The sequence below is a fragment of the Oncorhynchus gorbuscha genome, linkage group LG01 (assembly GCF_021184085.1).
Source record: "Oncorhynchus gorbuscha isolate QuinsamMale2020 ecotype Even-year linkage group LG01, OgorEven_v1.0, whole genome shotgun sequence".
Taxonomy (NCBI): Eukaryota; Metazoa; Chordata; class Actinopteri; order Salmoniformes; family Salmonidae; genus Oncorhynchus; species Oncorhynchus gorbuscha.
The window spans coordinates 58,072,437-58,089,623 of record NC_060173.1 but is presented as its reverse complement, the minus strand read 5'-3'; the positions used below and the strand labels follow the sequence as shown (position 1 = coordinate 58,089,623).

Here is a 17,187-nt window from a genome sequence, read left to right as displayed (position 1 = left end):
TTCACAATAAATCTATTATTCATTTTTAGACTGGACTAAAGAAATATGATATGGAGGAAATGTGGTCTATTTCAGCAGAATAGCATACTCTGTTGTCCTTATGTTAGGTCCTGATATGGCTATGTCATATGACTGTGGGCTACACTAGTTCATTTAGCAGACAAGATTTGCTTAGAATTCTGTGGCATTATTTTACAGTATGAAGAATATGATTGAACAAAGCTGAATTAAATAGATTTTATCCAAATTATTTGATTGACTGCGCACATAAGGTTATTCTGTGTTGAGTGGTTAAAGAAATAGGTACTCCTATATGTTTAAATTTAGAGTTAATGTAACTTTAGTTGATCTACAAACGTTGGGCTATATGTTTTGATTTTTAATACATTGTAATGCTGCATGATGCGACTAATGATTTTTTTAAAAGTTGCTTGAAAAGCATGACTTCTGCTTTGTTTTTTTTGTGCAGGCTGTACACACTTCATCAGTCTCTCATTCACAATTGAACAAGTACTTGATAACGCCTAGAATTTCCCGGTGGCATCCCCTTTGTGTTGGCGTAATGCACCCTAAAAAAATCCATGACTTTTGCGGCCAGTGGCAGTTGTTCCCTTCACCCCGAGTGCTCCGACTGGGGTGCAATCCTCAGATAATAGCGTTGTTTGCTTTCGCCGAAAAGCCTTTTTGAAATCTGACACGTTGGCTGGATTCACAACAAGTGTAGCTTTAATTTGGTATCTTGCACATGTGATTTCATTTAAAATTGTATAGTAATTTATTTGAATTTGGCGCTCTGCATTGTCACTGGATGTTAAGCTAGTTGGGACGCTACCGTCCAGCATATCCCAGAGAGGTTAACGGGAAGACACCATTATCAAAAGCGACCACAAATGCATGCAGTGTGTGTGTTTTTGTAGGTCGAGGTGAAGTCTGAGGGGTGCAGAGAACCGCTCCCACACACACCCCCACCAGAGTTCCTGTTAGAGAAATGTTGCACCAGAAAGATTTTAATTCCCCGTAACACATTATGGATTCCACCCACGGTGCTCAGAATCACATTAGATATTTGAATTAATCTTAACAGAAAAGTAATAAAGTTGTAATAAAATAAAGTAGAACATTTCGTATACCAACATAACAGGTTTTATGGAAAAGCAAAACATTGCACTCACTGTATATAGACTTTATTTTATTTCTATTGTGTTATTGACTGTACGGTTGTTTACTCCATGTGTAACTCTGTTGTTTCTGTAGCACTGCTTCGCTTTATCTCGGCCAGGTCGCAGTTGTAAATGAGAACTTGTTCTCCACTGTCCTACCTGGTTAAATAAAGGTGAAATAAAAACTGTAAAAAATAAAAACGTTTTACCAAGTTTTCACACAAGCAGTGATATTTAACCCTTCCTCCCAGGCTGAGTCTCCTCCTACACATCTGAACAAGCACTGATATTTAACCCTTCCTCTCAGGCTGAGTCTCCTCCTACACATCTGAACAAGCACTGATATTTGACCCTTCCTCCCAGGCTGAGTCTCCTACACATCTGAACAAGCACTGATATTTAACCCTTCCTCCCAGGCTGAGTCTCCTCCTACACATCTGAACAAGCACTGATATTTGACCCTTCCTCCCAGGCTGAGTCTCCTCCTACACATCTGAACAAGCAGTGATATTTAACCCTTCCTCCCAGGCTGTCTCCTCCTACACATCTGAACAGCCAATGTAAACTCAGCAAAAAAGAAATGTCCCCTTTCAGGACCCTGTCTTTTTTATTAGACAGGACCCTGTCTAATAATACAAATAACTTCACAGATCTACATTATAAAGGGTTTAAACACCGTTTCCCATAGTTGTTCAATGAACCATAAACAATGAATGAACATGCACCTGTGGAACGGTCGTTAAGACACTAACACCTTACAGACGGTAGGCAATTAAGGTCACAGTTTTGAAAACATAGGACACTGAAGAGGCCTTTCTACTGATTGAGAAACACCAAAAGAAAGATGCCCAGGGTCCCTGCTCATCTGCGTGAATGCGCCTTAGGCATGCTGCAAGGAAGCATGAGGACTGCAGGTGTGGCCAGGACTATAAATTGCAATGTCTGTAATGTGAGACGCCTAAGAGAGCGCTACAGGGAGCCAGGACGGACAGCTGATCGTCCTCACAGTGGCAGACCACGTGTAACAACACCTGCACAGGTTCGGTACATCCGAACATCACATCTGCGGGACAGGTACAGGATGGCAACAACAGCCCGAGTTACACCAGGAACGCACAATCCCTCCATCAGTAGTGTCACTGTCCGCAATAGGCTCAGAGAGGCTGGACTGAGGGCTTGTAGGCCCTGTTGTAAGGCAGGACCTCACCAGACATCCCCGGCAACAATGTCGCCTATGGGCACAAACCCACCGTTGCTGGACCAGACAGGACTGGCAAAAAGTGCTCTTCACTTTAGAGTCGCTGTTTTACCTCACCAGGGGTGATGGTCGGATACGAGATTAACATTGAAGGATTGAGCATCACACAGTCCTGTACTCTGGAGCAGGATCGATTTGGAGGTGGAGGGTTCGTCATGGTGTGTCACAGCATCATCGGACTGAGCTTGTGCGATACAAGGACGACATCCTCCTCCCTCATGTGGTACCCTTCCTGCAGGCTCATCCTGACATGACCCTCCAGCATGACAATGCCACCAGCCATACTGCTCATTCTGTGTGTGATTTCCTTCAAGACAGGAATGTCAGTGTTCTGCCATGGCCAGCGAAGAGCCCAGAACTCAGTCCAATTGAGCACGTCTGGGACTTGTTGGATCGGAGGGTGAGGGCTTGGGCCATTCCCCCCCAGAAATATCTGGGAATTTGCAGGTGCCTTGGTGGAAGAGTGGGGTAACATCTCACAGCAAGAACTGGCAAATCTGGTGCAGTCCATGAGGACGAGATGCACTGCAGTACTTAATGCAGCTTGTGGCCACACCAGATACTGACTGTTACTTTTGTTTTTGACCCCCCCCCCCCTCTTTGTTCAGGGACACATTATTCCATTTGTTAGTCACATGTCTGTGGAACTTGTTCAGTTTATGTCTCAGTTGTTGAATCTTGTTATGTTCATACAAATACTTACACATGTTAAGTTTGCTGAAAATAAACGCAGTTGACATTTCTTTTGCTGAGTTTAGTTGTGATACAAGCCTTATTAAAACATATAGGCTAGGCTACATGCAGTGTGTGACTGTTCTTTATGTTATGCTGGGCATCATTCACAAGTGATGATATATAATACACAAATGATGGGCTAATATTGTCAAATCAGACTGTTCTTGATTTAATCTTGTCTTCACATATACTAAATAATATGTGTGAAATTATCATGCACTGGTCTCGATACAGGGGTAAAAATACATAAACTATGCACTTAAATAACAAATGGAGGACGCTTTTCCCGTGGTCCTTTTCATGCCAGCCAGGTAGACTATACTCCTGTTGTAAAGATAAGCAATATGCTCAATATCAGGAAAGTTGAGAATTAAATATAGTAGACCTAGCCTATAGAAAGCTGATGGGATCATGCTATTTTTTTAATAGAGGCCATCCCTCAGTTTTGTTATGCAATTGCAGAAAATTCAACATTAGCTGATGGGCTCTCGAAGTGTTTGATTAGATTATCGATCACATTTGCATTGATGTCAGAGTGATTAGAGGGACAAGAGTCCAGAGTATCAGGCAGTTAACAAGTTTGGTCAGCTACTAATGACCATCAGCAGCATCAGAGCTTGGAGAATCTTAATTACCATGACTAAATAGAATTTCACTACCTTCATGACTTGTGGCCCCCGGGGTGGCAGTAATACAGTCACCGAAACAGGCCTAGTCACTACAAAGCTAGACTGGGTCCTGCCCTAAACTACACAAAAAAGTAGGAGGATAAATTATGAATTTTCCTCAAGTGAGAAAGTATCTTCGCACATTGTTAAGGCCTATAGCATGTGTCCACTAGGGTAAAATTAAACGTGGACAGTTCAACTGTTAATATAATGAGCGTAAAAAGTAGGCTATAGTTGAAGTCATAGTTGAAGTGTACCTATGATGAAAATTACAGGCCCTCTCATCTTTTTAAGTGGGAGAACTTGCACAATTGGTGGCTGACTAAATACTTTTTTGCCCCACTGTACGTGACCAACCGGCTCAATCTTATGTAACAAAATTTAGATTGTTTTTTACATTGGATAAAGACGTTATATCATAATTTGACTTTGGTACAGGTCATGTTCTTCACATTACTGTCTCTGGTAAACACACTATATCAAATAAAATCAACTTTTATGTGTCACATGCACAGGATACAGAAGGTGTAAACGGTACAGTGAAATGGTTACTTGCATAGTGGAGTCTTTTGTAGACATGTAGCTAGCTAGCTAAACAATTAACCATAATCCAAACTCATAACATTACTACCCTGCATGAATCTACAGGTAGCTAAATGCTAACCAACTAAGTTCAATGTTAGTTAGCTAACATTAGACTATAACTAGCAATGCAAATGTTTGAGATACAAATCATGTTACTACACAGACCATACACGTGAGGTTAGCTAGCGAGGCAGCCAATATTACCGAGCTAGCTAACAGTGTGCTTTATCCAGTGCCCCCTATCCACATCGATGGAACAGTAGTAGAGAGGGTAGCAAGTTAAGTTCCTCAGCATACACATCACAGACAAACTGAATTGGTCCACCCACACAGACAGCATAGTGAAGGCGCAGCAGAGCCTCTTCAACCTCAGGAGGCTGAAGAAATTTGGCTTGTCACCAAAAGCACTCACTAACTTCTACAGATGCACAATCGAGAGCATCCTGGCGGGCTGTATCACCGCCTGGTACGGCAACTGCTCCGCCCACAACCATAAGGCTCTCCAGAGGGTAGTGAGGTCTGTACAACGCATCACCGGGGGCAAACTACCTGCCCTCCAGGACACCTACACCAACCGATGTTACAGGAAGGCCATAAAGATCATCAAGGACAACAACCACCCGAGCCACTGCCTGTTCACTCCGCTATCATCCAGAAGGGGCAGTCAGTACAGGTGCATCAAAGCTGGGACCGAGAGACTGAAAAACAGCTTCTATCTCAAGGCCATCAGACTGTTAAACAGCCACCACTAACATTGAGTGGCTGCTACCAACACACTGACTCAACTCCAGCCACTTTAATAATGGGAATTGATGGGAAATGTAAAATATATCAACTAGCCACTTTAAACAATGCTACCTAATATAATGTTTACATACCCTACATTATTCATCTCATATGTATACGTATATACTGTACTCGATACCATCTACTGCATCTTGCCTATGCCGCTCTGTACCATCACTCATTCATATATTTTTTAGGTACATATTCTTTATCCCCTTACACTTGCGTGTATATGACAGTAGTTTTGGAATTGTTAGTTAGATTACTTGTTGGTTATTACTGCATTGTCAGAACTAGAAGCACATGCATTTCGCTACACTCGCATTAACATCTGCTAACCATGTGTATGTGACAAATAAAATTTGATTTGAAATTTCAATGAAAACAACTTCCTGGTGAAATTAGATATGTATAATATCTGAAAATGTAGCTCGCTAGACTCTCTTATCCGTATACATGGATGAACGCTTCTCCCCCTCTGTCACAGATACCATGGTTGCCCTTAGTTTGAAGATGCAATCCAGAGACAGGTGTTTTACAATAGCCTTCTGTGATCGCTTTGACCTCCCTCAGCATTCACAATCAAATGCCTGAAATTTCTCCATCTCCTTAGCCATCATACTCTGCTTCCACTGGGCACTCCAATGATTTCAATCCTCTGTCCTCCAGAAAGTGGAGAGCCATCTTCCAAAAAAATCTGTGTTAGAAAGGATTACCTACACACACAAAGCAGCTCATTATAGACAGGAGCGTACTACATGGCAGACCAATCGAAAATCTTCTCTCGGCATTTCCAGCCCATCCATAGCGGGAAGGTGCTCATCACATCCATAGCGGGAAGGTTCCTGTCTTTTTCCGTGGCTAAACCAACTACACTCGTAATTTAACCATTTTATTCATATTTACAGATGGCATACAAGTTTGTTATTAAGGCACATGAAAAGTCACATGTTCCAGAAGGCCTCTGGCAAAGTAGTGACATGGGACAGTTTCCTGAAACGAGTCACTTGTACAAAAGTGCCGTTTTTTCACACGTTCTGTCATTAAAAAGAAAAGGTCAATCCAAGTAAAGGAACGCACCTTTCTTCTTCTGTCCGTTCTTCTGAGAGTCCTCGTCGCTGTTCTTCTGAGAGTCCTCGTCGCCGTTCTTCTCCTCTCCAGAGTCGTCCGACTTCGCATTCTGGTTCTCCTTGCCCTCCTCGTTGGTGTCACGCTTCTCCTTCAACTCTTTCTTCACCACAGGCTTCTTGGGGGCCTGGGGGGGGGGGGGGGGTAGGTTAGTTAACACAGGGTACAATATCACAGCAGTTTTACCACCCAGGTTTAAGAGCATCAGTTAGGGTGCGTCCCAAATGGCACCATATCCTTTACAGCACTTTGAGATATCAGCTGATGTACGAAGGGCTATATAAATACATTTGATTTGATTTGATATGGGCACTGGTCAAAAGTGATGTGCTAAATAGGGAATATGGTACAAACACTAAGGCTGCTGGTCACTGGTCACACTCACCCACTGTACACTCAGACTGACCTGGCTACTGGAGTTGCACATGAGCCATCATCATTTGGGGCAAATCCTTACTTCCATTTAAGTCAAATTTTCACTTTGTTATGCTTTGATGTCAAAGGGAGACTAAGTGAAAATCTGACAGAGGTGGAAGTTAGGATTCCCACTGTAGTGCTCTTAATGTGCAACTCAATTGTGCATGGGAAAGGAAACCAACTAAGCACAGAAATCCCATTCTATTCATTATTGCTGTCACTCATGGACACAGCCAGTCCTGGGGTTAAGACGAGTGACTGGTGAGTGACATGGGCCATATAGATGGCCAGACTATTTAATTAAAGGTTGTGCTCCAAATAGCACCATATCCACTATATAATGCACTCATTTTGAACAGGGCCCATAGGGTTCATCACTGAAGTCATTGGTGGTATGAAGTGGATAAGATCCAGACAGGATGCACACACAGAGAGCTGCCTACAGACAGTTGCAGATCCTGTGTGTACAATCATTTTTTGCTCGTCATGAAGTGTGTGACATGGTCAAATCAAATGCAAGTTTAGTTCACTTGATGTTTGAGCTCACTCCCTCAGGTAACACTTCCACTCATCTAAATAACTCCTCTTCTGGGGAACTTTTGAAAAGCATTCAGTTGAAGGGTTAGTTTTGCAAGAACAGGTTAGTTGTTTCCTAGCTTCACACACTTTTACTACACTCACTTAAATATGCGGTGGGATGTTTTTTTACTTGTCACAAATAAAGTAATCCATAAAAAAACCCTGTCACCTATTTAGCAAGGACAGCCCTAATGACGCACTGCACTCGGGCCTTACATGGACATCCATTCTAATCTGATGGAAACTTAAATCGCTATACAAACCCATACAATCACACTCAAATAGAAGATGAACTGTACACTTCCTGCATTTGAACTGGATACAGAATCGCTGTCCACATTAAGCATAAATGAGTAACTACCAGAAAACCAAGAGTCTAAATAGGAAGTTAACGGCCATTGAGGAGTGAATACCTAATATAAAGCCAATTTCACCCCAGCAGCAGGCCAGTCCACCATTATACTTTTTCTGGACATCCACAGACAGCTGGTTGCACAGACCCACATTCCGACAACTACTTGACTAAACTATGTTCATGGTGAGTCACCATTGATTGGTAGTTCAATCCAGGAGTAGGCTTAGAGTCTGTGCAACAGTCTCCCCATATTATTATTCATTCCCCAGCAAGCTTTAGATTGGTTAACATCACTCCAGGTAACAGGCCATACCACTAAACTCCTGGTGAGTAAGTATCCTGTGTTTTCATTCAGGTTATATGGAGCCAGGAGGCCGGAAACTCCAAGTCCAGGCTGCTCCAGGTCCCTGTGGAGGGTGAACTTACTGGGGATCTCCGTGTGGAGCCCACTTCTCTGACCTGCCTGACGGGCATGGGGCATGACACAGTCCGATTCACAACCTCAATCTGAGCAGATGGGACAGAAGGGAGGCTTTTTAGGATAAAAGGGCACAATCACAATCACAGGATTGCGTCATGAAGGAAAATGTTTGCCATTTCAACAATGGCACACACGACAATGACAGATTATGATGATGATGATGTGTGTTCAATGCCTTGTAATGGGAGTGTGTATTTAAAATGGTATGGAATCAGTCATTGTTATGAAGTTGTATTGGTTGCATAAAGTGCTTATGAAATGTGCTCTGAATCATTCTTCAGAATTTGCTGTCATTCATTGGGCAGAACTGGTCCTTCTGTAGCTCAGTTGGTAGAGCATGGCGCTTGTAACGCCAGGGTAGTGGGTTCGATCCCCGGGACCACCCATACATAGAATGTATGCACACATGACTGTAAGTCGCTTTGGATAAAAGCGTCTGCTAAATGGCATATATATTATTATTATATAGAACTCTATACATTGTGCTATCATTCTACAGGCAGGACTTTAAACACTATTCTCATTCTGTGGACAGGAAGGATACTCAGAAGATCGGTGTCTGGGAAGGGTTGTTGTGAGAGTTGAGGTGTGGCACCCAAACTCAGGCCCTCCACTCATAACACCATGGACACAGTAAACTACATTCACAAACCTAAACACTACGAAAACAACATTTAACCAACACCTTCACAGCCCACGTACCTTTCTGGGAAAGTTACAAAATGTCAATACCAAAATCTCAGCTCCAACACTGTCGAGTAACTGACTGATTTAGCTGTGTTTGGAAAGTTTGGTTGCCGACAGCTCCCGGAATAGCAGGAGGTCCGGAGGTGGATTTTTCTACCTTCAGGGCCGTAGTGAAGCGCTCTCTCAAACAGACTACTTTCTCACACCGTGTAGAGAATAGGGTGCCATTTGGGACCTAAACTAACACCCTGTGTGCACCCTAAAGTAGATATACCGTGTGCTAACTAAGGTTAAGCAGAAAGACCTCAGAGACAAAGAGCAAGTTGAGTCTCATCTAAGCACACTACGATTACGCCACAGAACACCCAGATCAGTGTCATAAACAGAGGGAAAAGAGCGCCAACTTTATTTACATCTCATCATGACTCCACTCTGTGTTGTTCTTCAAACAACCCCCGGCCTGGCCTGCACACCCTGTTGTTTTCCTACCAATGAGACGCTAGAAAAAGTCTCCTGTTTCTAAGAGGTATTATTAATTGATACGCGAGGGGGACTTGTTAAGCCTGCGGAAGTCCTGAAGGGACTACTGAATAAACAAGAGCTGTGTGTTCACTACCACTGCAAATAGCACTGTGCCCTACTCAACTGGCCATTGGGGGGGTGGTGTGTGTCAGTAGTATTACCTCCGGGCACTGACTTACCTGCGTTTCTTTAGTTGCAATCTCCCCGGGGGTTGGCCACTTCATAGCATCACCAAAATCTCCAACCTAAAAAGAATATCAAGGGATTTTAGCACTCTTCAGCACTTCTGTCACAAATGGCACCCTATTCCATACACAGTGCCCTACTTTTGATTAGGGCCCATAGGGTGCCGTATATAGGAAATGGGGTGCCATTTGGAATGCAAACATGTCTTTATGCTCATCACATTAAAGCTTCACCATATCAACAAAGGTGTGGCCCAATAGAAACAATCCTCATTTACAACATACAAATCTAAAACAAATTACAGCTCGGAAAGTATTCAGAACCCTTGACCTTTTTCCACACTTTGATGTAGATTGAGGATTTTTATTAATTAATTTATTTTTACACACAATGCCCATAATGACAGAGGAATAACTGGTTTTTAGAAATAAAAAAATGAAATATTCAGACCTTTTACTCAGTACTTTGTTGAAGCACCTATGGCAGCAATTACAGCCTTGAGTCTTCTTAGTTATGACCCTACAAGCTTGGCACAGCTGTATTTGGAGAGTTTCTCCCATTCTACTCTGCAGATTCTCTCAGGCTCTGTCAGGTTGGATGGGGAGCGTTTGCTGCACATCTTTTTTCAGGTCTATCCAGAAATATTCGATTGGGTGCAAGTCCGGGCTCTGGCTGGGTCACTCAAGGACATTCAGAGACTTGTCCCGAAGCCACTCCTGCGTAGTCTTGAATATGTGCTCAGGGTCGTTGTCCTGTTGGAAGGTGAACCTTTGCCCCAGTCTGAGGTCCTGAGCGCTCTGGAGCAGGTTTTCATCAAGGATCTCTCTGCACTTTACTCCATTCACCTTTACTGCAATCCTGACTAGTCTCCCAGTCCCTGCCGCTGAAAAAACATCCCCAAAAACATCCCCACGCTTCACTGTAGAGATGGTGCCTGATTTCCTCCAGACGTGACGCTTGGCATTCAGGTGACACTTGGCATCAGACCAGAGAATCTTGTTTCTCAAGGTCTGAGGGTCATTTAGGTACCTTTTGGCAAACTCCAAGCAGCTCAGTTTGGCTAGGGGGCCAGCTCTAGGAAGAGTATTGGTGGTGCCAAACTTCTTCCATTTAATAATGGAGGCCACTTTGTTCTTGGAGACAATGCTGCAACAAAAAAATGTGGTACCCTTCCCCAGATCCGTGTTTTAACACAATCCTGTCTCGGAGCTCTATGGGTAATTCCTTGGACCTCATGGCTTGGATTTTGCTCTGACATGAACTATCAACTGTGGGACCTTATATAGACAGGTGTGTGCCTCCCCAAATAATGTCCAATCAATTTAATTTATCACAGGTGGACTCCAATCAAGTAGTAAAAACATTAAAGGATGATCAATGGAATCAGGATGCACCTGAGCTCAATTTCAAGTCTCACAGCAAAGGTTCTGAGTACTTATGTTTTTTATTGTTAATACATTTGCAAAAATGTATAAACCTGTTTTTACTTTGTCATTGTATGGTAGTGTGTAGATTGAGTATTTTTGCTGTAACGTAACATTTGGAAAAAGTCAAGGGGTCTGAATACTTTTAGAATGCACTGTATAATGGCGAAAATGTGTTTTCCAGCTAATAGGTCGCCCTCACAAAAGAGGTGTTTAACCTCAATGGGTCTTACCTGGTTAAAGGTTAAATAAAATAGGCTGTTTAGAGTTCACATTCACTTGATGATAAGAAAAGACAAGTGACCATTTTGTTTCGCTAACGTATGATAGGGGTCCCTTAGTCGCCGGTTTGCCTGGGAGGTGGTCTTTGGGCAAGAAAAGGTTGAAGACAGGGCTTCTCATGTCACTCGGGGTGCCCCCCTTCCAGCATTGGGGAACATCCCATACCATATCTATTTCCATTGGCACAAGCACTGTTCATACCCCTCTTGTTGGAGAAAATAGAACTTGGTTCTATTTTAGATGGGAGAAGCAAGTCCCACCTCTCCCATCTCCTCATTGGTTTTTAGGAGCATATACCCACGTGGGTGATTGAAAGATGAACTGAAGTCCACACTCCAGTCCAGTTGGTGGTGGTAATGCACCTTAAAGTTGGTTGTCAACTGCCACATAAACTCCAAAGAAGAAGCCTGAAGGAGGAGAGATTACTAGAAACAAACTCGGTTGACCCTTTTATCTGTGGATTAACTGTCAGAGTATAGGACCTTGTGCATTTCAGGCAAAATAACAACCCAATGTTTAAAACCCAGGACAAATTAATTAGCAACAGCAAGCTAGCTAGCTAAATTGTCAAAATGTTTCATGCTTTTTGACCTGTCCCCAAATGAATGTAGTTGGTTCAGAGTTCCTTTTGATATTTCAAGCTGCGTGTCTTGATGGCGTCTGGTGTGGGTGGACAAAATCCAACATGAGTGTGGGCGGTCTGGTCAGCATACAATGACTAACATGACAAGAGGAACTGATGATGCACTACCCAATTTCCAACATGCACCTTGTATTATGAGTTCCTTTAAAAAACCCGCCCCATAGTTTGGGAACCACTGCTTTAGAGTGTTTATACACCTTATCTGACAGACTCCCCAAGTACTACCACTTGCATACCAGGAAGCATGGACTGTTTCTAAGCATAGCCGCAGATGTACACACAGGCACACACACACACACAATTTTGGCGAACAGGAGGAGGACGTTACCCTTTCTCCTCTCCGAGGCCGGGGGTTTGGGGCCTTCACCACCTTGGCTGGGCCCGTTGTGGGTGGCGGCTCTGTGGAAACAAGAAATACGGTGGACATCAACAGTCTGCTACAGCCATCAACAAAAACTACATGGAACCATGTAATCACATTTGTCTCCTCTTAGTTCCACTAGCAGAACAGACAATGAATATGTTAATGGGTCAATGAGGGGCTGTCTGATGCTCATGGCATTGACAGAAGGAAATGAGGATCTGTGTCCCACAGCTGTGTCCCAAATGGCACCCTATATAGTGCACTGCCTTTTCATATTTTTTCTAATAGTTATTTTGTGCACAAACGCCACATTAACGTACATCTCAGACGTTTGTTGCATCTATCTCATTTTTCAATCATGAGCACGTTAATTAGCTGATAAACCTCAGTCCTCCATTAGGGCTTAGGTCAAATGGTGCACCATATAGGGAGTATATGGTGTCATTTGGGACTCAGCCCACAGTCAACTCCTTATATGGGCCTAAGCAATGGCATGGGACTGTCTGAAGTATATGAGCCCTGTGAAACTGCACAAGTTCTGAGCCAGTGAAAAGAAAGCACTGTGCTACGTTGAATTGGGACTGGTGGCGAACTGACTGCACTTGACCGTTCACTAGGGGTGTAATTCGTACCGAAACGTTAGGTACAGGGACCTCTGTTCGGTCCGCACTGTGAACCCGAATAAATACATTAAAGATGTACAACAATAAAAAATGACCAGGCCTATAGTCTATGCCTACACTGCGTTGTCGGGCTTTTGAGTAAACCGGAGCCGAAAAAAACATGTCAGGCTATTACGTTAAAACAACTAGAGCATTAAGAGCACCTAATATTGGAGTTGCACATCGTATAAGTGTCTAAATAATGTACTTTTATTGATTAGACAAAGTGTATGTCACACCATCTGTGACAGTGTCAGTGCATGTCCACAGAGTCCACGTAGAATACCATGCCATCACTGCTGTCTACTAATTTCCAAGATGGTGGATGTGAAATTCGCAAGGCAATTTGACCAAAATTCTCCTTTAAAGTTTGTACCCAAACTTTTCTATTCTTCATACCCAAACTTTTCTATTCTTCATAAACAAAATTATTTCAGCTCCACTTTCACTTCGAAAAATGGTCAAATGTCCAACATCAGCCAATTACGTTTTAACAATTACATTGTGTTCCCCTGTGTATTTTCCTATCAACTGGTAGCAATGCCTCCATTTGCTTTCATGTAATAGGATTATGGTGGTGTAAGATACAAATAATTAAACTTGAGTTAATGGCATTAGTTAATTGCAATTAACAAAAAAAAATATTTAAAAAATATGTCAACTCAGCAAAAAAATAAACTTCCCTTTTTCAGGACCCTGTCGTTCAAAGTTAATTCGTAAAAATCCAAATAACTTCACAGATCTTCATTGTAAAGGGTTTGAACACTGTTTCCCATGCTTTTTCAATGAACCATAATTAATGAACATGCACCAGTGGAACGGTCGTTAAGACACTAAGGTTACAGTTATGAAAACTTAGGACACTAAAGAGGCATTTCTACTGACTCTGAAAAACACCAAAAGAAAGATGCCCAGGGTCCCTGCTCATCTGCGTGAACGTGCCTTAGTAGGCATGTTTCAAGGAGGCATGAGGACTGCAGATGTGGCCAGGGCAATAAATTGCAATGTCCGTACTGTGAGACACCGAAGACAGCGCTACAGGGAGACAGGACGGACAGCTGATCGTCCTCGCAGTGGCAGACCACGTGTAACACCTGCACAGGATCAGTACATCCAAACATCACACCTGCGGGACAGGTACAGGAAGGCAACAACAACTGCCGAGTTACACCAGGAATGCACAATTCCTCCAGTGTTCAGACTGTCTGCAATCTGGTTTCCGAGCTGGTCATGGGTGCACCTCAGCCATGCTCAAGGTCCTAGACAATATCATAACCGCCATTGAAAAGAGAGAATACTATGCAGCTGTTTACATCGACCTGGCAAAGGCTTTCGACTCTTTCAGTCACCACATTCGTATCGGCAGACTCAACAGCCTTGACTTCAGCGATGTCATTTACAAAATAGCCCCCAACACACTCTACTCAGCAAACTGGATGTAGTCTATCACAGTGCCACCCGTTTTGTCACCAAAGCCCCATATACTACCCACCACTGCGACCTGTATGCTCTCGTTGGCTGGCCCTCGCTTCATATCCATCGCCAAACACAAAGGCTCCAGGTCATCTATAAATCGTTGCTAGGTAAAGCCGACTTATCTTAGCTCACTGGTCACCATAACAACACCCATCCATAGCACACGCTCCAGCAGGTATATTTCACTGGTCACCCCCAAACCCAATTCCTCCTTCGGCCACCTTTCCTTCCAGTGCTCTGCTGCCAATGACTGGAACAAATTGCAAAAATCACTAAAGCTGGAGAATCGTATCTACCTCACTAGCTTTAAGCACCAGCTGTCAGAGCAGCTCACAGATCACTGCACCAGTACATAGCCAATCTGTAAATAGCCCACCCAACTACCTCATCACCATATTGTTATTTATTCTGCTCCTTTGCACCCCAGTACCGCTACTTATACACTCATCTTCTGCACATATATCACCCCGGTGTTTAATTTGCCATACTGTAATAATTTTGCCACTATGGCCTATTTATTGCCTCACCCCCCCCATTATCCTACCTCATTTGCACACAATGTATATAGACTTTCTCTTTTGTGTAATTGACTGTATGTTTGTTTATTTAATGTGTAACTGTGTTGTTGTTTGAGTCACACTGCTTTAGCTTTATCTTGGCCTGGTCGCAGTTGTAAATGACTACCTCAATTGGGCCGACCAACCAGTGCTCCCGCATTTGGCTAACCGGGCTATCTGCATTGTGTCCCGCCACCCACCAACCACTCTTTTACGCTACTGCTACTCTCTGTCCATCATATTAGCATAGTCACTTTAACCATATCTACATGTACATACTACTCAATCAGCCTAACAGGTGTCTGTCTGTATAAAGCCTCGCTACTTTTATAGCCTGTCTTTTTACTGTTTTATTTATTTACTTACCTATTGATCACCTAACACCTTTTTTGCACTATTGGTTAGAGCCTGTAAGTAAGCATTTCACTGTACTACACCTGTTGTATTCGGAGCACATGACAAATAAACTTTGATTTTGACTGGAAAAAAGTGCTCTTCACTGACAAGTCGCGGTTTTGTCTCACCGGGGGTGATGGTCAGATTCGTGTTTATCGAAAGAATGAGCGTTACACCGAGGCCTGCCCTCTGGTGCGGGATCAATTTGAAGGTGGAGGGTCCGTCATGGTCTGGGGCATTGTGTCACAGCATCATCGGACTGAGTTTGTCGTCAGTGCAGGCAATCTCACCGCTGTGCGTTACAGGGAAGACCTCCTCCCTCATGTGGTACCCTTCATGCAGACTCATCCTGACATGACCCTCCAGCATGACAATGCCACCAGCCATACTGCTCGTTCTGTGTGTGATTTCCTGCAAGACAGGAATGTCAGTGTTCAGCCATGGCCAGTGAAGAGCCTGGATCTCAATCCCATTGAGCACGTCTGGGACCTGTTGGAACGGAGGGTGAGGACTAGGGCCATTCCCCCCAGAAATGTCCAGGAACTTGCAGGTGCCTTGGTGGAAGGTTGGGGTAACATCTCACAGCAAGAACTGACAAATCTGGTGCAGTCCATGAGGAGATGCACTGCAGTACTTAATGCAGCTGGTGGCCACACCAGATACTGACTGTTACTTTTGATTTTGACCCCCCCTTTGTTCAGGGACACATTATTCCATTTCTGTTAGTCACATGTCTGTGGAACCTGTTCAGTTATTGTCTCAGTTGTTGAAACTTGTTATGTTCATATGAATATTAGCACATGTTAAGCTTGCTAAAAAATAAACGCAGTTGACATTGAGGACATTTCTTTTGCTCAAATTTGTCCCTAAAGAAAGATGTGTCCATTTAAAAAGCAGTGGATTGAGATACAGGCATACTTTGATTGTAACACGGAACCCTAACTGGCTGCGCGCGTGGGCCACCGTGCATAAATGTATTTTGTCCACCTACACCAAACACGCAGGTTAAAATATCAAAACAAACTCTGAACCAATTACAATAATTTGGGGACAGGTCAAAAAGCATGAAACATTTATGGTAATTTAGCTAGTTAGATTACACTTGCTAGCTAATTTGTCCTATTTAGCTAGCTATAGGCACATATAGGCCTATACACTCTCTCACACTATTGACTATGATATTGATTACTGCATTGTTCAGAAAAGTTCTTACTCTAACACACATCCTCTCTCTCACACACACACACACACACACACACACACACACACACACACACACACACACACACACACACACACACACACACACACAGTGTACCTTCGAAGCATATTTTTGCTGAGTGCATTTTCAGTTTTTCCTGAGCAATCCAAATTTCACCATAGCCCATTCAGTGGTCAAGTTCAGGTTGCTAGCTAGTAATGTTGTTTGTTATCAAAACAAAAAATAGCGGCTTGTGAGTAGTTTAGAAATGGCCCGCGACATGGCAACCAATCCATTGCGAAAAGAAAGAAAAAAACATAGCTCCAGTAATATTGGAAACAACTTCCACATGACTTGTGTGAGAAATACCCCAGGTGTCCTACAGTCAAAGCGATTGGCTGTCAAAGCAATGGTCCACTGCCCTTGTCCATCATAATACATATTTTTCTTTAGGAACGTATTGGGATTTGGGGGATGGGATAGTTCTGTTCATTGACATGTGCTGACAACGTATTTTCCTCTAACTATTTATTAGGCGGGGTGCCAAAAGCTACATCCATTACTGATGACACCAATAATTTCCTATTGCAAGAACTTGTGCCAGCAAGACAGCCTAACTACACTGCTCAAAAAAT

At 43.1% G+C, this 17,187-nt stretch overlaps 1 protein-coding gene across 3 annotated transcripts in view; it reads right to left on the bottom strand.

The window, feature by feature from the left end:
* The window catches only part of LOC124040426 (la-related protein 1-like), an 82,308-nt gene that overhangs the window by 43,757 nt on the left and 21,364 nt on the right, over positions 1–17,187 (bottom strand). For 2 of the 3 annotated variants that reach the window (XM_046357605.1, XM_046357616.1), the window contains exons 2-5: positions 12,225–12,295; positions 9,541–9,606; positions 8,098–8,178; positions 6,273–6,447 (exon numbers count right to left, since the gene is read on the bottom strand). In XM_046357605.1, coding sequence (XP_046213561.1) covers positions 6,273–6,447; positions 8,098–8,178; positions 9,541–9,606; positions 12,225–12,295 — 393 coding nt within the window. The remainder of the gene's footprint in view (positions 1–6,272; positions 6,448–8,097; positions 8,179–9,540; positions 9,607–12,224; positions 12,296–17,187) is intronic. The other variant, XM_046357625.1, reaches the window with a different exon arrangement.